The 25,394-nt window shown below is 46.9% G+C and overlaps 2 protein-coding genes across 5 annotated transcripts in view; one reads left to right on the top strand and one right to left on the bottom strand.

Moving 5' to 3' along the window:
• The window catches only part of veph1 (ventricular zone expressed PH domain-containing 1), a 359,761-nt gene that overhangs the window by 238,902 nt on the left and 95,465 nt on the right, over positions 1–25,394 (bottom strand). For all 4 annotated transcript variants that reach the window (XM_038816020.1, XM_038816021.1, XM_038816022.1 and 1 more), the window contains exon 6: positions 4,225–4,388. In XM_038816020.1, the coding sequence (XP_038671948.1) occupies positions 4,225–4,388 (164 nt within the window). The remainder of the gene's footprint in view (positions 1–4,224; positions 4,389–25,394) is intronic.
• Positions 1–25,394, top strand: part of LOC119976001 (pentraxin-related protein PTX3-like) — a 31,152-nt gene that overhangs the window by 4,141 nt on the left and 1,617 nt on the right. The window contains exons 2-3 of the mRNA XM_038816024.1: positions 6,112–6,313; positions 7,689–8,219. Coding sequence (XP_038671952.1) covers positions 6,202–6,313; positions 7,689–8,219 — 643 coding nt within the window. The 5' untranslated portion in view covers positions 6,112–6,201. The remainder of the gene's footprint in view (positions 1–6,111; positions 6,314–7,688; positions 8,220–25,394) is intronic.

Raw genomic sequence — 25,394 nt, 5'->3', positions numbered from 1 at the left:
CTTGGACCATCCCTGCCTCCACCTGCTGTGGACCAGCCAGTGCGACGTGCTCACCAGATCGTGACCCCGTAGCGAGTTTAGAACTCAGTTACACTGAGGTGTGTGTCTGAGGTGATGGAGGGTGTGGCTGAGTGCTGTGACAGTTCTTCTATTTCAGGGTCTGTGAATTCTATATTGCTCTCAGGGCTGGAGTTGAGAACCTGACTAGTGAATCCCTTTGGCTGCTTCCCAGATGAACCTGCGAATAAAAGGAGAGATCATTAATGCATGGCAGGGGCCTGTGAAACAGGAAACATCACTCACAGCATTGTTGTATGATGGATGTTGCAGTGCTGGATCCTCACTTGATTAAGCACTGGCGACCCCCCCATCAGCATGTAAAAGGTCCACGTCCTCATTGGGCAACTGAATGACTCTCTCCTCAAAGACCATGAGGACCTCCAGTTCTGGCACCTCTCCACACATTTTCATAGAATTTACAGTGCAGAAGGAAGCCATTCAGCCCATCGAGTCTGCACCGGCTCCTGGAAAGAGCACCCTACCCAAGGTCAATACCTCCACCCTATCCCCATCTGTGATCTCTTCCCCTTGTGTGTCAGCTTATCTTGCATGGGGATAGATGGCGGGAGTGTAAGCAGCACGCATGTCAGAGCAGAGGATAAGAATGCCTGGCCTGTGTGGATGGTGAGAGGTGATGAGAACACAACCCGCAGGGAAGATGAAGGTGTGTGTGGGAGAGTTAGTGGTGGTGTCCCATTGAGCTGACACTGACTGAGATCCCTGTGGGATGTGTAATGGGTGGATGAGTGATGAGAAGAGTGGCTTACCCTGGCAGAATGGAGGAGATGGTTCGTCCTTTTGTGCCATTGAATGGCAGTCCTCTTCTGCAGGACATTGTCAATAGCCACCGCTGCCACTGCCACCCATGCTGGTTTGGCAATCTTGCTTGTAGAACTTGTAGCCACCTAAGATGGACACTGGGCTAACAAAATGGAGAATTGCTAAGACTGCAGGGAGAAAGCAGTTTAGCCAAGACAAGCAGTCTGCAAAGACTGATTAGCATTTTGCACGCAGCAAAACTAGTTTCTGGCCAGGTGGAAGATCTCAACCAAAGGTGTTAATAGCAAAACGCTTTGCATATTAATGAGGCAATCCAGATCTGGGCACACACAATAGCAACATTTGGTTTTGAATAGATACTTTAAGTAAAGGCCCAGACAAAACGGCACCAAAAGTATCCATCTCAAAAGACCCTAGAGACCGCCCCACCCATCGAGAAGGGACCCTCAGATTGGGGAATTAATGAGACATCGATTGAGAATTGATCCAATCAATGCATGGAAGGTAAAGCCCGCCCCGAAAAGGCACAGACATTGGGGACTACTATAAAGATAGACCCCCACACATGGTCCGGTCTGTTTTTGTGCTCCGGCTTTGACTTCGACCCAGAACTTCGACTTGTATCCTGACTCCAGCCGTTGAGCACCAGCCGCCGAACCGTAAGTGACAATACGACGCTCGCTACGCGAACCAGCCCCTCTGAAGGTTACAGACCAAGATCGGAACAAAGGCCTCGCTCCCTGACCTTGCCTGTTCCTGTTTAGTTAAGTATTCTGATCGCTTAGTTTAGTTGTAGCTTAGTCCCTTAGCGTGTGCATGTGTATTTATTATATTTGTAATAATAAATACTAATCGTTTGGAACTTACTAATCGGTGTATAGTTTTATTACTTTGAACCTGACCTTGGAATATTTGTGAGGTGTTTATACGACACCTGGCGACTCCCGAGCTGAAAATACACATACAGAGCCTAGCAGTGTTAAGCACGCGGCCTTTAAACGGAGGCGTGTTAATACACTCCAATAAACGCGTATTACACTCAAGTAAAACGTGCAACAAACTTCACCCAGAGCGTGTGCAAAATACATCACAGTGGTCCTCCACTATGTCCAGCCAGCACTCGAGGGAAGCTTGTGTAAACTTGGGTACAGCATGCTTCCTGGGTTTAGCAGCCTTGACTTCCCAACAGCTTCCTCTGATGAAGGGTCCAAAACAAAGTAGCCTGCTTGATTGGTACCTCATCCACCATCTTAAATATTCACTCTTCCTGGACTGACAGGCTGACTCTGCACTTGGTACCATCTTCAAGATGGACTGTAACAACTCACCAAGGGACAGCACTTCCAAACCCTCTACTACTGAAGGACATGGGCATAGCGGGCATGCTGACATCATCACCTCCACGTCTGCCTCAAGTCACCATCCTGACTTGAAACCATGCCATCACTCCGTAATTGTCATTAGAACAAAATCCAGGATTTTAGGACTCCTCCTTCCCACCGTGATATTGCAGTCCTGCCGAAGTAAATGGCAATTTATATGGCCCATCACAGCCGTCGGTGGGAGACACGCCATAAAATCCAACGTAAATTCCTGGCCCTGGAATTCCTTATTTCACAGCACTCTGGGGAACTTCACAAGCTGCTACAGACAGCTCACCATAATCTTTCCAAGGGCAAATAAAGAGGGGCAATAGACGCTGGCTTTGTTTGCAATGCCCACATCCTGTGAATGAATTTTAAAATCAATAATCCTTGGTGCCCTGTGAAAATGACAATCTTGAATTAAACTTTATGATCCATTTACAGTAAAAAATAGTATGCTATTCAGTTGTTTATTTACAGCCACTGAATTACCATGAAATGTACATTTCTCTTAGTCAAGTTGAATGTGTTAACATGTTAAAACTCCAGGGCCTGGATTTTCCCTCTGGGGGAAGCAGAGGTCAGACTGTTTTTGGGTGTTGAACCTGCCCCTGGGGTGGAAACAGGTATTCATTGGGATTTTCACAGGGTGCTCCTTATTTGGCATGACAACAATGAATAATGGGTGGACTCTCAAAGTTGGAGGGCCAATCAGTGACCTTGCAACTTAAAACGAGCAGCAGCTTGAGATGGAAGGCAGCATTAGAGAGAGAACATCAAGGTGGGGAGGTGGGGGGGGCGGTGCGTGGGACTGTAGACAGGGTGGCCCATACCTACTCCTGCAGCCAGCTAGGCAGACTGGGACTCTAGGTTTGCCTGGAGCACTGCACCCCAGCAAACCCAACCCCCTAGCCCCCTGGCCTCTCAAGTCTGCCACCTCGAGGGTGCTACAAGACACATAAACTGGTCACAACTGCCTGATGGAACCTGAGAAGCCAGTGGGGAGGGTAAAGGGTAGTATGATGTTGGGGAGGGAGGTTGTTTTGGGGGGGGGGGGGGGGGGGGGTTGTCTCCCAAAGAATGTTGCCCACTCCCCGCTTGCTTGACACCAGCCCATCCAGTAAAAGCTGCCAAGCTTTCCATTTGGCATGGGTCTCCTCCGTCTCAGATAAAATAGCGCCTGGGCAGGAGAGGCACTTAAGTGATTATTATTTGCCCATTTATGAACCTCAATAGGCCCAAAGGCGACCACGCAACACCTCCAACAGCCCTTTATGAGATAGGAGACAGGTTCGTGGCGGGTGGGAAGGTGACAGGCAAACCTTCAAACACGTCCGCATTGGGAGCTGTAAAATCCTGCCCAGGACTATTACTATTAAGGCAATAGAACTGAAAAACATAATTGAGGCGAAAACTCAAATAAAGAACATGCTCCTATTTTCCAGCTGTTAGTAGTCTTTTGTCATTGTTCAAAGAAACAAATGAACTTACATCATATGGCATTTTTGAAGTGGTCAATGTTGAAAGTAGGGAAACATGGTAATGGTAGTGACACAAATAACCAAACGACATGTCTTAGCTGTTGCTCAGTGGCAGCACTCTCACTTTCTGAACACGAAGGTTGTTGGTTGAAGTCACACTCGAGGATGGAAATCAAATTTGACACTCCAATGCAGCGAGGTTGGAGTGCTACACCGCCAGAGGTGTAGGCCTTTGGATGAGATGCTAAACTGAGGCCTCAGCTGTTCTTTTACATGAATGTTCAGGATGGAACTATATTGAAGGAGGGAAAGGAGTTGTCCCCAGTGTCCTAGCCAATATTTATCTCGCAAACAACATCACAAAAATTTGATTATCTATCCATTATCACATTGCCATTTGTGAGAGTTTTGTGCGAATTATTTGCCGCTTCTCCAACATTGCAACAATTCAAAAGTGCTTCACGGGCTGTTTGGATCATCCGGTTATCATGAAAGGTGTGATAGAAAGGAAATAATGGAACAGTTAAAAAGTCTTTTACCTGAGGACATTGCTTAGTTATTATTTGGAGAAGGCGGAGAAGATGCTGCTGCTCTGATGGTTCCAGTCCAGACATTAATTGGACTAGTTCTGTCATGTGGTAGTTAATAGGTTCAGGCTGCTTCTCGTACACCGAAGGTAAAACACGCAACAACATAGAATTCCCTGTGAGCACAAGAAAATAAAGGATTCAACAGTTGGTAAATCATCTGGAAACCATTCCTCGGTGGGTGCATGAAGGAATCTGTGATAAACAAACAAAAGGTGGTACCACTGAAAGTACGCAAGATATCATAGCTATATTTAAGGAAGATGAATCAAAAAAAGTTAAATTAGTTCTTCCTTGACTGAAAATAAATGTTCAAAAATCTTAAATGTAGTAAGAATAATTTACCAGCACAACAGGTGACCTCAAAGTTATTACAACCTACATACCATTCAAAAATTAAACCATAACATAAGGAAATCATTATTGAACTGAATAGCCAGGCTTGCTGTCTAACTATTTAACCCCATCATAGCACTGAGTATGTATACAATTTTGCTTGCTACAAGGAGTTTTGAAAATGCTTCTGGTGTTTGACAGAATTTTATATGGTTTCACTTGACTCTGCCCTAGGGCCCTAAACTTTGGAATTCCCATTGTAAATGTATCTGTCTCTCATTTAGGACACTCCTTAAGCTACCATTATGACAAGCTTTTGGTCAATTACCTTAATAGCCGACAGTGACTTGGTGTCACATTTTGCTTTATAACACTGATGTGAAGGACCTTGGGATGTATTATTCTGATAAAGGTTATTCTTATTGTTGTTGGTTCAAAGTAGGCAACTTTGACTTCAGAGAATGACATTATTAGCAATATTACCAAATGCTCAAACTGTAATTTCTGAATGTGCCTCCAATCTCCAGCCCGCTTCCCCTGTTCCTTATTTCAAACTCAGTATACAATATTCTCCTCCCCCACCCTTGTAAAACAGAGACACTGCTTTTAAATGAGGGGGTTTAAATAAATGCAGGTGTTGTACCACAGTTCAAATTGGTTTACAATCACGGAAAGATCAGTGCGGATAAACTTTTTGGGAACTTAAAAAATTCTTCCCTTGCTTTGGTCCACGACTTCAGCAAAAAAATGAAGCACAAAATCTGCTCTCTGGACAAAATCAAAAGCACTCTAGGACACTTGTTAAGCCCGTGGGGAATTCTCTGACCATCCCGCGTCGCTTTGTTCTGATGGCGCATCAACGATCAGGCCTTGTGCGGAATCATAGCTGCAAATTATATGGTGCTATCAATTCATGCACCATTGAGAAATTACAAGTTCAAAATCAGTTACTAATATAAAAAAGCTTTTGCTGCTTTTTACATAGTTACACATTTTAAAAAGATGACTATCAAACAAAACAGATCTAAAATAAAATTCAAAATATATTTCAGTATTTTTCTTTCATTAAACTTATCAAAGTTGCTTTAGGAATTGTACCCAACTACTTGCACATGAAAAAAAAAACTGTAAAACAAAAACCTAATCAAATGCAGAAATAAATGCCCTTGCATACTTCCACAATCCTTTGGGACTTGCCCTGCTCTGCTTTCATACACATTCGTCACTTATTGCTACCACTTTCTATTACAAAAATGCATTCCCCGGTGGTAGATCATTACATCTGGCTTGCAATCTAAAACTTACCCCAGTGCTGGACCCTTTCTTATATGCACCTACCCACATGTGCTCTTAAACCACAAGTTTAAAGGTTGTGTAATTCAACCTCTTGGTTGCGAAAGCAGAGCTCGAGCTCATTGTCATTGGTATAAAGTACGTGCAGCAAGGTTCTTGCATCATTCCTCACTTACTATTTATTAAGAGGTTTTGGAGACTTATGTTCAGTCCTCTTTACAGCTCACACTGAAGGAACTAAAATCAACAGAACAGTGCCCTCATACTACCACATACTGAAAAGAATACAACTTGGGAGAAATGGCTGCATTTACAATAATACTATGGATTCTACTCAACTTGTCCCATACTTTGGCAGAGGAAGAGATACAATATATTCATGGGATGGAAAATCAAATCTCTGTTTTACCAGGTGAGGTAATTTTAGAAGTTAACTTCAGAATTAGATACATTGAACATTTCAATATTGATCCTGCTGTAATACCATATGTTTTATAATGCTTTCTGTACTTTTCCATCATTATCTTTACTGATGAAACTAGCTGTTTAAAATTATATTACATTTAGCCTCTACAATAATATTTTGTAGATAATGGTTTATGGTTGACTGATTTCATTGTCTACAAAGTTAGGAAAATCTTACTGATTAGCAGTAAAATACCATATGTAACATAGCATGTGCTCGTATTTCGATTAACTCCTACATGTTAGGCAGTTTGCTGCTAATCTCAGGAAAATACTTACTGGAAAAAAGGCTCATTAACTTCACTGACAAAATGTTGATATACTAAATGTGATGTCTGGTGAGTGCTATCATAAATTCACTTGGATAGTGATTTGATTTAAAATTAATGACAAAGCTTCCTTGTAGCTTGATTTATACAACATCAGAACTAGTACTGAGGGACTGCTGCATTGTTGAATTTGCTGTCTTTCAGATAAAATCTTAATCCAAGGCCTTAACTGCCTTCCCAGCTGGAGATTATTATTTTGAAGAGCAGCAATATTTGCTCCACAACCGCACCACTAAATAAAATAGATTATCTGGTCAGTAGCAGTGGGCAGCACGGTAGCATAGTGATGAGTATGATGGCTTCATAGTGCCAGGGTCCCAGGTTTAATTCCCGGCTTGGGGCACTGTCGGTGTGGAGTCTGCACGTTCTCCCTGTGTCTGCATGGGTTTCCACCGGGTCCTCCGGTTTCCTCCCATAAGTCCCGAATGATGTGCTGTTAGGTAATTTGGACATTCTGAATTCTCCCTCCCTGTACCCGAGCAGCCGCCGAAACGTTGTTGTATGCACAGTGGCTGTTGCATTATCTACAATACAACAGTGATTGCACTACAGTAGTATTTTGCTGCCTGAGAAACGTTTTAGAATGCCCTGAGGTTGTGAACGGTGCTACATAAATGCAAGTTTTTATCTTTCTAAAATGAATTAAAATACAAGCAGCTTAATTTTATTTAGGGTGGGATTTTCCAGCCCTTTCCTGGCAGCAGGATCTTCCTGTCCCACCGAATGAGACCCATGCAGCGGGCTCCCCAGCGGCATGGCCGGTGAGCAACGCAAATGACCTGACTTCGGAGGACCAGAAAAATCCCGCCTGCAACCAGTGCGTGCGCCGCGGGAAAATCATGGCCTTAATGTTTAGTTAGCATTTAAGTAGTGCTACAAAGCGATTCTGCTACCAATCATCAAATTTTGCAGTATCCAATTCAGCCCTATGTCTAGTGATACAAAACCTGTACTTAATTAAATACTCACTTAATCTAAATTTATCCTCCCCAGACAGTTCATGTAAATGCCAAAAAGAACTCACGAAATGGGATAAGCTATTTGTAATGCTGGAGGATTCTCAAATGAAACAGAACATCCTGCAATACACCACTGATGAAGTGTGTAAGGTAGAATTGCAAAGTATACATTCCGAAATACGCCACTTTGTAGCCAACTTTGCAGAGACCTACATGAGTGCCATTATTAATGCAAATTTGCACATCACAACGCAAATGGACAAGAAACTGGCATACACCCTGGAAGAAATCAGCGAAACCAAAGTAGAGATTGAATCAGAGCAGAAAAATATACTTCAGCAGCTTCTTTTGGTGAGCCAAGATCTGTCCAGCAGGCTCAAAAAACTTGAGATGGCTTGGCAAACAACAGTGGACATGAAGGATCAGAGGCTGTCACTTGACATTAAGAAAATAGTTCCTGAAAACTTGGAAACAACTCTGAACTCCTTGGCAACCCAACTTCAACAATCTAAAGCTGAGCTGACAAGATGCCAGAAGTGGTCAGATAAACACATCTTACCATCAGGTATTCTAGCTCACTATTATTTATTGGTGTTCTGTATTTCCTATTTCTTTTAATCCTAACCATTATTCAATCATAAACATATTTTAATAGCTGGCAAACTGAAGCACGAGGTGCAGACGTCTTCCTGGCTTCCGATATCTCTGGTATTATGTGAAAAAAATAGGAGGGACCTATCTATCCAGTAACACAAGCTTCCGAAATGTTACTGCATGGCCAAATGTTTTTTTTTTTTAAACGTCCTATATGCAGGTTGGGTATTAGAAAAAATATTTTATATGTAGTTGTAGAAGACAAACTGCACTTAACTTATACTGCTAAAAGATTAATAATGGTTCATTTTGTCAATGTTTTTCAGTGCAGGTGAAAATTTAAAATGGAAATATCAGATATTTTAGACAGGTACACAGAATGAGCTGGTTTTGGAAATGGGAATATTTTCAATGAAATACATAATGTCAGTAAAATTCTGCTTGAATTATTGAAAATTCACACAATTTACACAAAAAATCACCATTTATTAAATTATGAAATGTATTTTCTGCAAGGTAATTCTTCAGTTGATGGCAAACCTGCCTTTTGGCCTGATAATTGTCTGCATTGTTCAATAATCGCCTGTACACCATCCATTATCCAACCTGGATAGAAATTTCGGCCAGATCCCAAATGCAGTTTCAAACTCCCAAACACCACAGCAGCTGTTGCCAGATGCGTCTCCTCTTAACTTTGATGCCTCACTGAGACCCACCTTCATGTCCACCACCATCGTCATATGGGTTGCAGGGGCTAATGGATCGGATCACTTCATAGGACAAGCCACGCCTGGTAGGTGATTATGGCCATGGAAAGAGAGTTCATGTTGCTGGTTTTAATCAGTCCACTACTTCACATTAATTTTCAAGGGAAGTAGGCAATGGTATGAAAAGCAACAAGCCCAAATTTTAATATGTTGTGTTCTGTGATGTAAACGTTGTAATGATACACACAGAACATATAGTTGATTAACTATAAACATAATTTATTAATAAACATGTGGCAAAGATAATTAAGGAACTACAGTACAGATGATGACTATGAAATTAATTCAATGAATTCTTCTGGAGCTACTCTAAGTGTGACTATCTTCTTGTACGTCTTACTACCAACTGCCGGGTGTATTGAGTTACATGATTGATCTCTATCATCTGGTTGGAGGTCACATGACTAACTATATGCAGAACTGTGCACAGGCATATCACAGGCATATCACCACATTCCCCTTCCTCTGGAACTTTTAACATTTGTATTCAAATATAACTGTCTTACAAAACATGTTCTGCATTGTCATTTTATACATGTTATATATACAGATGCACCTGTGCTTCACACAACATGATGATATGTCTGATGAATGTGTCCCTGGTGCACAACGTATTGGACATTCACAATAACATCGCCCCATTGGTCTTCTGAACTTTTATCGGCTGCTTGATGTCGTTTTAACTTCCGGAAGACTAGTTTTCTGGCACGTCTTTTGTGCATTATCAGTTGTTTGGTCTTTTGACGTGATGCATCCAGAAGCCCAGTTTTCTTGTTGGTCTCTTTTTACCGCCATGCTTCTTGCTGAGTTGTGGTATGCTTTCTGGCCTGTTGGCCACATTGCCGATGCCTTCCTCTTCAGTATTGCGCGAGCGACCTACGGTATCCCCCACTTTCCTTCTCTTCTTCCTTTTCATGGGAGGGATCTTTTGACCGCTCTTATTTTTCTTTTTTGCTTTGGTGGCAACCATCTTGCTGCTGGACTGCGCGATGGGACTATTTGCTTGTGGATCGTCCACAGCGCAGACTGACTCTGGCTCTTGCTCCAGCACAGCCACTTTTGGAGCCTTAGCTGGACCGCTGCAGAGCAGGTTGGTTGATCCATGCCAAGTTGCATGCCCATCACCTTGTGAAACATCCAGTGTTGGCATATGTTTGGATAACAAACAATCAAGTCTGCAACTTCAGGAGCAGTAAGCGAAGCTGCGCATTCTGTGTCTGGGTTGGAACAATTTCCCCAATATTGGGTGCTGCTTCTTCATTTTGTGTTGGAGCCCCAATTGGTGGCTCATCCTCACTTGATATGATGAAAGAGAGGTCGTCTTTTGCTGAAGAGCCGATTAGTGGCTCATTCTCATCTGCTAGGTTCCGTCTGTTGTTGTAGCACTGCACATAGATTTATCCATCTGCTCTTCTTGCAGGTCTCTCAGTGGAGTGGCCTCGAGTATTGAGGAGTCCGCTTCAGGAACCATTTTGTGGGCCTGAGATGATTCACCAGATGCCTCAGGAATCAGTTTCTCCAGAATGGGGATTATTTCTTCAGTTACCAGTCTGTTCACAGTTGAGTTGCTCTCATTTGATTTGTCTGTAACTGCTATCTCGCTTTCAGCCTCTGCATACGCTATCTTTTTTAAAAAATAAATTAAAGGTATGCAAATCACTTTTTCCAATTAAGGGGCAATTTAGTGGCCAATCCACCTATCTGCACACCTTTGGGTTGTGGGGGCGAAACCCACGCAAACACAGGGGGAATGCGCAAACTCCACATGGACAGTGACCCAGAGCCGGGATCGAACCTGGGATCACGGCGCCATGAGGCAGAGTGCTAACCACTGCTCCATCGTGCTGCCCACAGACATGCCATCTTAGAGCTTTCACACTTCTCGTTCACCTGCACAGACCGGTCGTCCCTTGTGACTCATCACTCCCTCAAAATCAAGTAAATAAACTTTTGTCGTCACCAATGCCAAATAAGCTAAATACATTTTCAGGGTCTACTTCTTCCGGCTCATCATCTGCTTCTTCACCCCTCTCGCCGTAATCAGCATCACCGTCTGCCGCTTTTCCTGCAAAGTGTGATATTGCTGTTGGAATAATGAGTTTATGGAAACGATAACCAAGTGCAAAATCAGCCACAGAACCATCATCCAGTTTCCCATTCTCTGGGAGTTAGGAGGACTAAAAAGGTTGAAGAAAGGGTCATTTGGTAGTTTTCGTAATTTGCCAGCGTTCCGACCCTTATGCTTCTGCTTCATTTTAATGGTCTTCATGGTCACGTTTCTTTTCCTTCCTTCCTGTCGATTTGGCATCCTGTGCACCCTGTAATTTGTGGTCCATCAAAACAGAAAAAATCTGACTCATCAGGCTGGGCTTTCATTGGGTAGGTCTTGATCACTACTTCATTTGTGAAAACCTCATTTGGATCAGACATAAACTCCAGAATGAAACTCATCGGACCTGGACCTGAAAATGTCATCCCTAATTCTTGTAAATGCTTTAGGATAGGCTCATCATGCTCCTGTATCATATCACTGAGCACATCCACATTTTTGAAGACTTAACCAGAATTTTGAAGTTCCCTATGGCTCCTCCATCTCTTCATCTGGTTACTGTTGCTTGCATCTCATCGGATAACTGCACCATTAAATCTTGTTGCCAGTCACAATATGCACCGCTGTATGGAATGTACAGCCACTCAACTAGGCTCAGGGCCTCACATGCGTCTGCATCGATGATCGACTTGCGTCTCATGTCCACAATGGAAAATGGTATGATGTGACTTCTGTTGTGTACCCATACTTCGAGTTCACATTCCCCCAGTGTCTCAATCTCATTCCCACTGTAGTCTGTCAGTTTATCTCGGAGCTTAACAAGTCGGACAAACTCAGGAAGTTGGCCCTCGCTCCCGTGTCGAGCTTGCAATTTATCAATGTGGTGTTCAGTATCACTGGAATTGTCCATTTGTCTTTGGTGGTATCAGCTTCATCAGGACTACTGTTACAACTGATCAATAAAACTTCTAAACTCTTCATATTCAGACTCATCGTGTCCTTTGTCGAGATCAGATAAACGAAAAACAATTCTTCAAGGGACATCTCATCAACTGCGTTGACTGACCCTATTTGGTCCAGTGTAAGATGAGAAAAACATTGCTTCACAAAATGATTTGTACGGCCACACTTGGAATATACTTTCCCAAATGCTGGACATTGCCGTGGCCCATGAGATTGCTGCATCGCTGGCACAAAATGGTGGACCCGGTCGGCTGCCTAAAATGACTGCCAGCACGGAGACTAAGGCCGGGATTCTCCAAAAATGGGGCTATGTCCCCACGCCCGCCGGAAAACGGGCACGAACCACTCCGGACTTTTTTTCAAAAAGTCCGGAGTGATTCTCCGGTTTTAAGAGGGATAGCAGGGCCCCTGGCTTGAGCCTCTGCAGCTCCTGCTGCCAATACAGGACCCTGCGCATCTGGCCACACATACGCACGGCGGGCGTTTTCTCACCGGCCCCCACGAAACATGGCGGAGTCACACAGCGGGCCACGCGGAAGAATCTAGGCCCCCTCAGGATCGTGCCCGCCGATTGGTAGCCCCCGATTGTGGGCCTGTCCATTGTGGAGTCTGATCCCACACGGATTGCGACACGGAGGCTCGGAGAACCCGGCCCACATTTTTTATTTATCTGTGTCACAGTGCTGATGTCGCTGATGCCAAACTGCTTCAGGTTAAGCGTACTAATCTGCTGTGTAGCTAGCTCACTTGCATGACAACTCTTGATAGGGTCTTCTGATTGAAGCTCTTCTTTTTAGGTACGCATATGAAATAGATGACGTTCACACATTCATTTTTCTTCGGAGAGCAATGCCAATCAAAATAATTTACTACTGCATCAAAGCTCTTGCTTTCCCCTTCACTCTCAAAGGCATTGTATATTTCTATTGCTTGAGGACCTGCTACCATGAGCAGCAACGCAATACGCCTTTCATCAGGCTGTACCTGCAGGCCAAGGGCTGTAACATAGTCTAAACTGTTGCTTGAAAAGACAACAATTTCCATCTACATTACCCGAGACTTGAAGCTGGTGGGGTGTCATCAAACCTTCCAGTCGTTTGTTGCATTGAGTTGCAGATGGCCGTTGTTCACCAGGTCGCCGCAAGAGTCTTCTCTTTTCGTTCTTCAGCCTATTTCGCCTGTCTTCTCCATAGTTATTTTTAAGTGTTCTGTGCCCCTGGTACCATGTTGTATTCTATGATGTAACAGTTGTAATGATGTACACAGACCATATAGCTGTTTAACTGCAAAGAGGATTTATTAATAAACACGTGGAAAAGATAACTAAGGAACTACAGTACAGACGATGGCTACTAAATGGATTCAGTGAATTCTCCTGGAACTATTTTTAGTATGACTATCTTCTTGTACATCGTACTACCAACTGCTGAGTGCGTTAAGTCACGTGATGGATCTCTATTGCCACCAGCCAGTTGGAGGTCGCATAACCAACTATATGCAGAACTGTGCACAGGTGTATCACTACATAACCCTGCCCACCTGGTGTGCAGATGGTTAAAATATTGATAGAATACTTAGAGATATACCCATCCTCCACCCATTTCGTTTTGGAGGGAGCAAACCTTCCCACCACAAGTAAGACTCCAGAATACATATTCGTATTAAATTAATGCATAATGTATACATGTTATAATAATAATTCGGACTTCCGGTGGCATTCGCGAACGGAGCGGCCGCAGCAAAGCGGCTCCCGCAGATCCACAAAATCGTGGCTTTTTTCGGGGGTTTTCCCGGCGGGTTCTTAAAAAGAATTAAAGCCCCGCAAAATCGGCCCTGCCTCCCTCGCCCTGCCCTGGTGCCAAAGTTCCGTTCCACGGAACTGAAGAGAAAAAGAGGAGAGAGATTGGTCCTGGTCACATGGAGGAGGAATGGGGATTGCAATAAGAAACTGACTGAATGTCGGAGCACAGAGAAGATAAGACAAAAACAACATTTTTTTTTTAATTCGACTTCTGTTTTTCTACCCTCTCCTTAAAATTTAAACAACTTTTTTCAAAAACAACTCTCTAAAAAAAATTCCTTTTCATAAAAAACATCACCTTTTTTATGAAAAGGATTTTTTTTTAATAAAGTTTTTTTTGAAAAAAGTTTTTTAAATTTTCAGGAGAGGGGAGATAAACCCTTGGGGGTTTTTTCTTTGGGGGGGGGGGGGGAGAATAGAAGAATCTCTTTTTTGCACCAAAACCCAGGGAAAAAAAGAGAAAGGCACATAACAGGAATATGCCTGCAAATAATAATAAATCGGGGGGACAGTGAGATGTAAGAAGGAGCAGCAGCGAAGGTGAAGGAAAAAAGTAGGAGCTGCGGCCGCGCAGGCAGACGACCCCACGGGGCGAGGCGGATGTTCAGGCGAACCAGGAAGCGGAAAAGCTGGCGGGCCGAGCAGCGGAGCAGGAACAGGACGCGGCAACCGTCCCCTCCCCCACACAGGGGGAGGAATGGAGAAGCGTGCTGAAAATGGAGATAAACGCCATAAAGGAGGAGATAAAAACGGAGAAAAACGCCACGAGGGAGGCACTCAGGACGGAGCTCCGCACAATGATGAAGGGGATGCTGGCGGAGGCAACGGACAAAATGCAGCGAACCATCGATGGCCTGGAAAGGAAGGTGGAGGCGCAGGAGAAAGCGATTCAGGAGTTCGAGAGGACCGCCTCGTACCACAGCGACAGGATGGTAACTCAGGAAACCAAGGTGAAAAGGCTGGTAATGACGCAGGGGAGCCTAAGAGGGAAAGTGGAGGACCAGGAAAATAGATCCATACGGCAGAATGTTAAAATGGTAGGTCTGCCAGAGGGGATGGAGGGCAGAGATCCAACAGGCTACATCACCCAAATGCTGGGCAAGCTGGTGGGAAGGGAGAAATTTCCAAACCTCCCAGAAATCGGCCGGGCGCACAGGTCTCTCTGGCCCAGGCCCAAAGCCAGGGAGCAGCCCAGAGCGATTATCTTGAAGCTGCACAGGTTCCAAGACAGGGAAAAATCCTAAAGTGGGCCCGGCGGGCGAAATCGAGCCTGTGGGAAGGGAAGATCATAAGGGTATACAGGACATTGGGGTGGACCTGGCCAAAACAAGGGCTGAATTCAACAAATCAGCACTCCACAAAAGTCAAGTGAAATTTGGGATGTTATTCCTGGCCAAACTCTGGGTAACATTCGAGGGGAATGAGCTGTTTTTTAACACCCCAGCGGCAGCGGAGGAGTTCGTCAGAGTGAACAAACTGGGGGAGGGACAGCCGCAACGGCCATCATGAAAGTGACGGGGATGGAAAAGAAAGGAAGAATCGGAACAAAGAGCGGAGGGCAGACCGCAAACAGAGACAATAAGATCACGAACTGTACACACGTGTTTGCTGTACTGCGCGGGACGCTGCTGACTCGTTCCCAGGTTCCCCACCATCTCTCAATGCAATGGGGGGGAGGGGGGGGGGAGCGGAGCAAGGTGAACGAGGGTGAGAAAGGCAGGCAGGAGGGCGAGACAAGGGCTAGCAAAAGGAAGGTAAAACAGGACAGAGCAGGGCAAGTACCAGGAGGGGGCCACCGTACAAGTGAGCATGGCTAACACGGGAGGGCAGGGGGAAAGGAGGGCCGTGGTGCACCTCTCAGGGGAGAGGGAGCGCCTGGCACAAAGAGGGGGGTGAACAGGGCAGACGGGGGGGGGGGGGGGGAGGGGGGGGAAGAACACGGGGGGGGGAGACAGAGGGACAGGGACTATGGGGGCGGGGGGCAGAAGGGGAGTCAGGAGGAGAGCTCAGAACAGAAGAGAAGCAAAGAGAAGGGTGAGGTAGATAAACAGCACAAACACAGGCCTCGGCGGGCATGGAGCAGGGCGAGTAACCAAGATGTCACCACAAACAGCCACTCGGGAGGGCTGCAGGGTGGAGGGAGATCCTGGAGTGCAGGGCCGCAGCCACATGGCGTACACACTGCTGGCGGCCATGTTGGGTGCCCCCAAGACAAAAGGAAACCCCAGAGCCCTGGTGCCTGACCTCATGGCGAGAGCGGCGACCCTGGCCATTTGGGACTAACCCTAACGAAGGGAAACGCCGGAGTGCAGGGGCGCGTCCACCAGTTAAGTATGGGTGATCCCACAGTACCGAGGGGTCGAAAACTCCCTACCAGGATTGTTACCTGCAACGCAAGGGGACTCAACGGCCCGGTGAAAAGATCCAGAGTCTTCACCCACCCAAGAAGCCTAAAAGCAGGCATATCCTACCAACAAGAGACGCACCTGAGGGACAAGGACCGACTGCTGGTAAGGAAGGGCTGGGTGGGTCAGACATACCACTCATGCTACAGGACGAGGGCTGGGGGGGGGATGGCAATATTAATTAGCAAAAGGATGAGGTTTACGGAAACCAAGACAGTTACAGACCCAGGGGGACGGTACAACATGGTCAGCTGTGTCCTGAAAGTGGCACCGGTTGTACTGGTAAATGTGTACGCTCCCAGCTGGGACGACACAGAATTCATAAAGAAGACCATGGCAGAAACCCCTGACTTTGACACACACCGACTGATCATGGGGGGGGGGGGACTTCAACTGTGTACTGGACCCACTGACCGACCGATCAAACCCCAGAGCAGGGAAAAAGACTGGCATGGCTAGGGAACTAGGAGCATTTATGGAGCAGATGGGGGCGGTGGACCCATGGAGGTTCCTGCACCCAGGAGAGAAGGAATTTTCATACTTCTCAAAAGTTCACATGGTACAGTAGTCCCCCGTTATACTGCGCTCCACAATACCGCGGTTCGCGATATACGGCGGGGGGGGGGGGGGGCTTATGGACCCCAACTGTCAGCTTCCCTCTCCGGATCAAAGTGAGCCGGCCGCTGAAATTGACACTGCCGGCTGCTCTCTCCGGCTGATTGGAGGGAGAGAGCAGCCGGCCGCTGAAATTGACACTGCCGGCTGATTGGAGGGAGAGAGCAGCGGGCAGTGTCAACTTCAGCGGCCGGCTGATTGTTTCAGTGAGAGAGCAGCTTCCTTCTCCGGATCAAAGTGAGCCGGCCACTGAAGTTGTTAAAAATGCAGCAGTACTTGTTTTAATTAGATCCACGATGGGGGTTTTAAATTTATTTAAAAATCTATGCATGCGCTTCCCATTGTGAGTCTACGGGGGTCTGACCTCTCCCCACCGCCCCCCGTAGACTCACAATGGGAAGCGCATGCATAGATTTTTAAATACATTTAAAACCCCCATCGTGGATATCCGCAGCTCGGATGCAACGCGGGTGGCTGTCTTGGACCCCAACACCCGCGTTATAAAGGGGGACTACTGTATACACCCATATCGACTTATTTGCAGTGGGGAAATCGGTGCTTCCAGGGACCACGGGAACGGAGTACTCTGTGATCGTTATCTCTGACCATGCTCCATATTATATGGATGTGAGGTTGGAGACAGGCCGTGCCGAGCGCCCCACGTGGAGGCTGGACATGGCCGACTGGCCGACAAGGCCTTCCATCAAAAAACATTGCGAGCCATAGGCGACTACGTTAGTAACAACCAAAACGGGGAGGTCTCACCCTCCACATTCTGGGAGGCTCTGAAGGCCGTGATTAGAGGAGAGATCATAGCCTACAAGCCAAGCAGAGAGAGGGAAGAGAGGGTAGTCAGGCAACACCTGGTGGACTCCATCCTGGAAGTCAACAGAAAATACTCCGAGGCCCCGACTGTAGAGCTGCTGGCGGAGAGGAAAAAGCTGCAAATGGACTTTAACCTGCTATCCACTAGGAAAGCAGTGAACCAACTCCGACAGACACAGGGGACCTTCTACGAACACGGAGACAAGGCTGGTCGCCTATTGGCTCACCAGCTGAGAAAGCAGGCAGCCTCATGGGAAATAGCGCAGGTAAAGGACAGCAGAGGCAGACTGGGAACAGAACCAAAGGAGGTCAAACGGGCAGTTGAGACCTTCTACCGGGGACTGTGCGCCTCCGAGCCCCCCAATGGGGGCGCGGGGATGAAACAGTTCCTTGACAGACTGGAGCTGCCAGTGGTGGGGGAAGACAGACGGGGGGAATCTGGAAGCACCAATAGACCTGGGAGAAATCACGGAGAGCATCAGCTCCATGCAGGCGGGGAAGGCACCGGGACCCGACGGGTTCCCGGCGGACTTTGACAAAAAATTTGCACCAGTCCTGGCCCCACACTTAAGGGACATGCTCGCGGACTCACTGTAGATACACAAGGGGTTAATGCAAGTACACGTAGATTAGCTAGACACTAGAGGGAGCACCAGAGACATGACACACAGACATTCAACCAATAGGTCAGTAAGATAGTACACGACCAATGGGCATTCACGATACACACAGAGGTGACACTACCACAGGGAGGCATTACATCAACCTATATATAAAGGACACAGCACACATAATCTTCCTCTTAGGCAACAGGTTTAGATAAAGGATCTGGATCGGCGCAGGCTGGGAGGGCCGAAGGGCCTGTTCCTGTGCTGTAATTTTCTTTGTTCTTTCCAGTGGAGACACTCAGTGAGTACAGACACGGGGTTAATTCAACATCACACCCACCACGTGGATTGTAGCAGACTGGTTCGTCAGTCTGAGTAGTTATAGAACGATTAACAGTAGAGGCGAATCCGAGTAGGAGAATTGTAAATAGTTTAATGAACATGTTGAAGTTATCTCCACGTCCGAACCTTCCTTTGTCAGAGTGAACATCAAGGAAGCAGCTTATGCTATGCCAAGAGCATAACAAGACAACTACAAATACTGAAAGAATTTGGAACCTTCTCAGGTTATAAACCTAACCTGGGCAAAAGTGAGGCATTCCCAGTGAACCCAAAAGGGGGAGGGAGAGAGCTGGAGGGGTTCCCATTCAAAACAGCCCAGAACAGATTCCGTTACCTCGGGATCCAGAGAGCCAGAAACTGGACACAGATCCACAAGTGGAACCTGACCAGCCTGGGGAGGAAGTAAGAAGAGGCCTTCAAAGGTTGGGCTCACTCCCACTCTCCCTGGTGGGGAGAGTGCAGACGATCAAGATAAACGTACTGCCAAGATTCCTCTTCCTGTTTAGATCCATTCCGATCTTCATCCCCAAGGCCTTTTTCCAAAACATAGACAGTCTAATCATGGCATTTGTGTGGGGGGTAAAAACCTGAGAATTCCCAAACCGACACTGCAAAGAAGAAAAATCAAAGGGGGTTAGGCCTTACCAAACCGACAATACTACCAATGGGCAGCAATGGCAGAATGAGTGAGGGGATGGTTACAAGAACCCAAAACTGATTGGGTACAAATGGAGGAGGCATCCTGCAAAGGAACGACCCTCCGGGCCCTGGCCACAGCAGCATTCTCATCCTCCTCAACAAGGTACACAACAAGCCCAGTGGCAGTGGCCATGCTGAGAACATGGACCCAGTTGAGGCAGCACTTCGGGATAACCAGAATATCTCCTATTGCCCCCATCTGCGGCAATCACAGATTCCCCCCAGCCATGCTGGATCCCACCTTCAAAAGATGGAGGCGGGCGGGAGGCACATTGACGGTCAGGGACTTCTACGTAGGGCACAGACTGGTGACACTAGACGAACTGACGAGGGAGTGGAGGCTAGCAAAAGGACAGGAGACACCTCCAAATCAAACACTTCCTCTGCAAAGAAATGGTAGGGTACCCTGGGGCCCCAGAAACCACACTACTAGAGGACTTTATAGCCCCTCCTTCTCACTGCTTGTCCCTATGTGGGAAAATATACGGACAGCTACTGGACAGAGCCCGGACTTCACTGAACTCCACCTCCTCCTGCGCAAGGCTAAGCCTAATGCAGCTCAAAGTGGTGCACAGAGCGCACCTGACCAGAACCCAAATGAGCAGGTTGGAGTGAGGTTGGAGAACCGGAATGAGGTGGAGGACAAATGTGAACGGTGTCAGAGGGGCCCGGTCAACCACACCCACATGTTTTGGGCCTGTCCCAAACTTCCTGGGTTCTGGACAGCATTCACCGAGGCAATATCCAGGGTTGTGGGGGTGAGGGTGAAGCCATGCCCAATAGTGGCAATCTTCGGGGTATTGGAGCAGCCAGAGCTACACATGGGGAAGGGAGCCAACGCCCCAGCTTTCTCTTCCCTAATCGCACGCCGGAGAATCCTGCTTGGCTGGTGATCGGCAGCACCACCCACAGGCTCGCTGACCTCTCGGAATTTCTCCACCTGGAGAAGATTAAATACGCCATCCGAGGGTCGGAGGAAGGCTTTCTGGATACTTGGGGGCAGTTTGTCAGCCTGTTCCAAAACCTGTTTGAGGCCAGCAACGAGAAGTAACCTAATAAGAATTTTAAAAGGGGGGGGGGAAGAGAAGGCGGGGAAACCATGAGAGATGGGGGGGGGGGGGGGGGGGGAGTGCTACACCCCCCTTTTTTTAATTCTCTCCACTCTGTCCGGAAAATAAAAGAAAAGCACAGCCAAAGTCAGGGTGGGGGTTGGGGAAGGGGGAGGAACCATAGACCGATCCAGAGGGCAACGAAATGCACATAGGGTCAATTAAACAAAGGACAAACTAAACCTCTCTGAATAAAAAAGAAATTAGCGCGGGCGAGGAAAATGTGATGTGTATATATCCAACTGTTTACAAATATGGGAAATGCCAATAAAAGGATTTATTAAAAAAAAGAATAATTCCTTGTTTAAAATTACCTAATGAAGTAAAAATTGCAGCAAGTTCCCATGATGGACCCAGCAGCATAAGAGGATGGCAGCAAATGGGATCCAAGGCTCGTCACCACTCAACTAAGCATTTTTTCATGTTGTGGATTGTGAGAAGCAGGCATGTTCCTCCAGGACCCACAAGAAAATCTCAGGCCTCCCCAACTGCTCCCAGCTTCCTTCACCCTCCTATTACCATGACGACCTATGGACTCACTTCCCAAGCATGGGAACTATCCCAGATTTGCTGCTCCAAGTTGGGCAGGGATTCGGTTCCTATATTCACTCGGGCCTTGAATGAGTCCATTTGCCGGACCAAATAGTTTGTCCTTATTAGCGCACACCTCAGGCAAGAAAGCAAAATAATGATCCATAGCCTTCATTTCATTGATCGCTAAGATTTTATCGACAGCCTTACAATTTGTCATCCTCCTCCTGAGATAAGATCATAAGAAGTAGGAGCAGGAGTATGCCATTCAGCCCAATGAGCCTGCTCCACAATTCTATAAGATCATGGCTTATCTGAATGTGGCCTTAACTTCACTTTCCTGCTTGCCTCCAATAATACTGAACGCACTTGTCGATCAAACATTTGTCTCACTCCGTCCTGAAATGTTCCATGACCCAGCCTTCACTCCTCAATGTGAAAGAGAAATCCAAACTCTCACAGAGAAGAAATTCTTCCTCATCTCGGTTTTAAAGGCCCCTTATTTTTTAAATCTGTCCCCTAGTTCTAGATTTCCCCATGAGAGGAAACATCCTCCCACCATCTACTCTGTCAAGCCCCCTCAAATCTTAAATGATTCAATAGGATTACTCTTTATTCCGGTAAATTCCAATGAGTATAGGCCCAACCTGCTCAACCTCTCCTCACACCACAACCCCTTTGTCCCAGGAATCAACCTTGTGAACCTTCTCTGAATTGGTTCCAATGCTATTATATCCCTCCAAAAATGAGGAGACTTAAACTGTGCACACTACTCCAGGTGTGGTCTCACCAATGCCCTGGAGAGCTGTAGCAAGAATTCTCTTCTTCTATACTCCATCCTCCTTGCAATAAAGGCCAACATTCCATTTACCTTCCTAATTACTTGCTGTGCCTGCTTGCTCGCTATCGTTATTCATGTACAGGACACCCAGATCCATCTGTACTACAGCATTCTGCCACCTCCCTCCATTTAAATAATGAATGCCCTCACCTGGTGAAGGAGCTATGCTCTCAAAGCCACTGATTCCAAATAAACCTGTTGGACTTTAACCTGGTGTTGTAAGACTTCTTTATGTGCCCACCCCAATCCTATACCAGCATCTCCACATTATTTAAATAATATTATGTTTCTTTATTCTTTTTTGCTAAATTGCACAACTTCACATTGTCCCACATTATAACCCATCTGCAATTTCTTTTCCCACTCATTTAACCTATCCATGTCCCTTTCCAGGCTCTTTTGTATCCTTCTTACAACATGCTTTCATGCATGTCTTTGTTTTATCCGCAAATGTATCCACAATATAGTTAGCTTTGACAAAGAGTCATTGGACTCAAAACGTTAGCTCGTTTCTCTCCCTACAGATGCCGCCAGACCTACTGAGATTTTCCAGCATTTTTTCTTTAGTTTCAGATTCCAGCATCCGCAGTAATTTGCTTTTATATAGTTAATTCCTTCATTCAAGCCATTAGATCATAAATAGTTGAGACTCGACACTGAAGCTAATTACAGTTTACCAAGCAGAAAATTATGTCTCCTGTTGGATAAAAAAAATCCTCTATCCATGCTAATATATCATCCCCTTCACCATGAGCACTTCTCTTGTACACCTTTTATATTACGACTCATTGAAAGCAATATGGAAATCCAAATACACTGGGAAGAATTCTTTGGCCCATCAGAGTGGGTAGCCATCACACCTGGCCTCCGTTTGTAGAGACCATTACTAATCCGTGCCCGAATGAGACCTCACCAGTGCAGCTGATGACTACCGAGAGCTGGGAGAATACTGTCTTAAACGGGCTGTGCATATTTAACTGAGCGATATGATTATCTGGACCTTGCTCAGTGAGGGTGTGATCAAGACCGTACCAGGAAATGCGAATTGGGTGCATCGCAATAGGCTCTTTACCCGGCGCGAAATTAATTTTGGGCCTTCCCCATTATGCACCCGCCGCAACGGGATTTGCGCCGGATGCAACGGGGTGGGAAAATCTTGCTCCAGTCTCCCATCCCGGCACGAACTGTCCGCCGTGGGATCCGCGCATGCGCGGTGGCCTCCCTCAATGCGCCGGCCCTGACTGGACATGGCGCGGGATTTCAGAGGACTGCATTGAAGAAAATAGGCCCGGGGAGCGAGAGGCCGGCCCGCCGATCGGTGGGCCCCCCCACCCCGCCCACTGGCCGCCCCCCGACCCTGCGCGGAGAGTTCCCGCTGGCTGTGACCAAGTGTGGACGACGGCGGCGGCGGGACTCTGCCTTTTTGGAGCGGCCGCTCGGCCCATCCCGGGCCGAGAATCGGTGGCCGGGCTGTGTATAGCGGCCTGCGACCGGCGCTGTGCCAAACACGCCACGCCAATGATGCCGATTCTCTGCATCGCGGAGAATCAAGTGCCGGCATCAGGGCGGCATGGCCCGGCCCCGGGCTGGGAGAATTCCGCCCCTTATCTCTACTAAACAGATTCTACATTTTGATCTTCCAAACCAAGATCATTTCTTATTGCTGTTCTTATCTTATCGTTTATTAATGGAGCCATCTCAACTCCTTTTCTTTTCTTCCTGGCTTTCTGAAATGTCAAATATCCTGAAATATTCAATTCCCAGCCATTGTCGTTTTGCAACCTTGGGAGGGATTTTCCGACCCCCCCCCGCCGGGTGGGAGAATCGCCGGGGGTCAGCGTGAATCCCGCCCTCGCCGTCCTCCCAAATCCCATGCCCCCAAAAACTGGCATGGCGTGAGTCGCGCCGCCCAGCTCGGAGAATGGCAGGGTCTGGAATTCTCCAGCCCACGATGGGCCGAAGTCCCGCCTGTCTGTAGCTGGTCCCGCCGGCGTAAGTTAGAGTAGGTCCTTTACCGGCGGGACCTGGCAGCGCAGGCGGGCTCCGGGGTTCCTGGAGGGTCGCGGGGGGATCTGGCCCCGGGAGGTGCCCCCACAGTGGCCTGTCCCACGATCGGGGCCCACCGATCCGCGGGCAAGCCTGTGCTGTGGGGACACTCTATTCCTCCGCATCGGCCACTGTGGTCCTCCATGATGGCCAATGCGGATACGAACCCTCCCGCGCATGCCCAGGATGACGCCAGCACGCCGGTTGGCGTGGCTCCAAGCCCTTATCCCGTAGGCGGTGGGGCGCCAACCACTCCGGGGCGGGCCTACCCCCTGAAGGATTCCGCACCTTTAGGGCGGCCTGACGCCGGAGTGGTTCATGCTACTCCGTCCCGCCGGGACCCCTTGCCCCGCCGGGTACGGGAGATTCCCGCCCTTTGTCTCTGAAATGGTACTCATTTCTTTCAATTTGTGTTCTCAATTCACCCACCTTGTCATGAATGCCATGAGCATTCAGACAAAGAGCCTATAATTCTCTCTTTTTACCATTGTCCCTACTCTGACCTTATTTACTGGTGCACGCTTATGATTGCATGCGATGACCCCTCCTGCCGCACTCTGGTCATCGCTACCCTGCACTATTGCCTTGGCTTTCTCTTTAACATTCTAAATCTCCCTATGTGAACCCCACACAATTTAGCTTACGGCCCTCTCCACAACCCTACTTATACAACTTGCCAGTCCCAGCATGGTTCAGGTGAAAGAACATCCACAATCCTTCTTTTCCCAGTAGTGGCGGCAAAAACCCATGAATGGAAACTGTTTTCTCCTACACAAATCTTAGAACCATGCAATGAACTCTCTAATCTCACTTACCCTCTACCAATGTGTTCATGGCTCAGCTAATAATCTAGAGATTATTACCTCAGTGGTTCTGCTTTTTTAATTTAGCCCCTGGCTCCTTACACTTTCTCAGCAGAAACACGTTCTTAGTTCGACACAGATCATTGGTACCTGCCTCTTTCATAGTTAAGTCCATCTATCCCTGATCATGGACTCATTCTGAAGTAATGAGTATAGGATTGTGGCTGGCTGCTCAGATAACTTTCACCCTCCCTGATGCATCACGGTGTCCAAAGCCTAGAGTCCAGCTGATCAACCTGATGCCCAAGTTTGTGAGCTGTAGATGTGGTTGTCCTGGATCACCCAGGTGCCCATCAGCAACCACAGGCTATAGCTGCACTTCATCACCTGACCTGTCATCATTATTGTGTTTCATTTAATTAGATCTCAGTTTTATCAGAAATATCACCCAAATTTTGCCCGCAGTTACACCAAGCAGTTTTCTATTTAAGGTATAAATTTAATGCAATACTTGCAAGTATCGGTTTAGACTACTGCCCGCATTTTAGAGGGATAAAATCTTTCAAATTTACCAAGCACCGACCTGCTCAAGTAATTAAAGCCTTGAACATGAGGCGGGAATAAAAGCAACATCTTCTTGCCCAATTGCACCAAATTCCCACTTGCACCAAATTTCAAAGCTAACACTCATAGGTCAACATATCCTTATTTTTCATTCGCAGAAGAAACAAATATAGTTTC

Source organism: Scyliorhinus canicula, chromosome 13 (assembly GCF_902713615.1).
Source record: "Scyliorhinus canicula chromosome 13, sScyCan1.1, whole genome shotgun sequence".
Taxonomy (NCBI): domain Eukaryota; kingdom Metazoa; phylum Chordata; class Chondrichthyes; order Carcharhiniformes; family Scyliorhinidae; genus Scyliorhinus; species Scyliorhinus canicula.
This window is presented reverse-complemented; position numbering and strand designations above follow the sequence as displayed.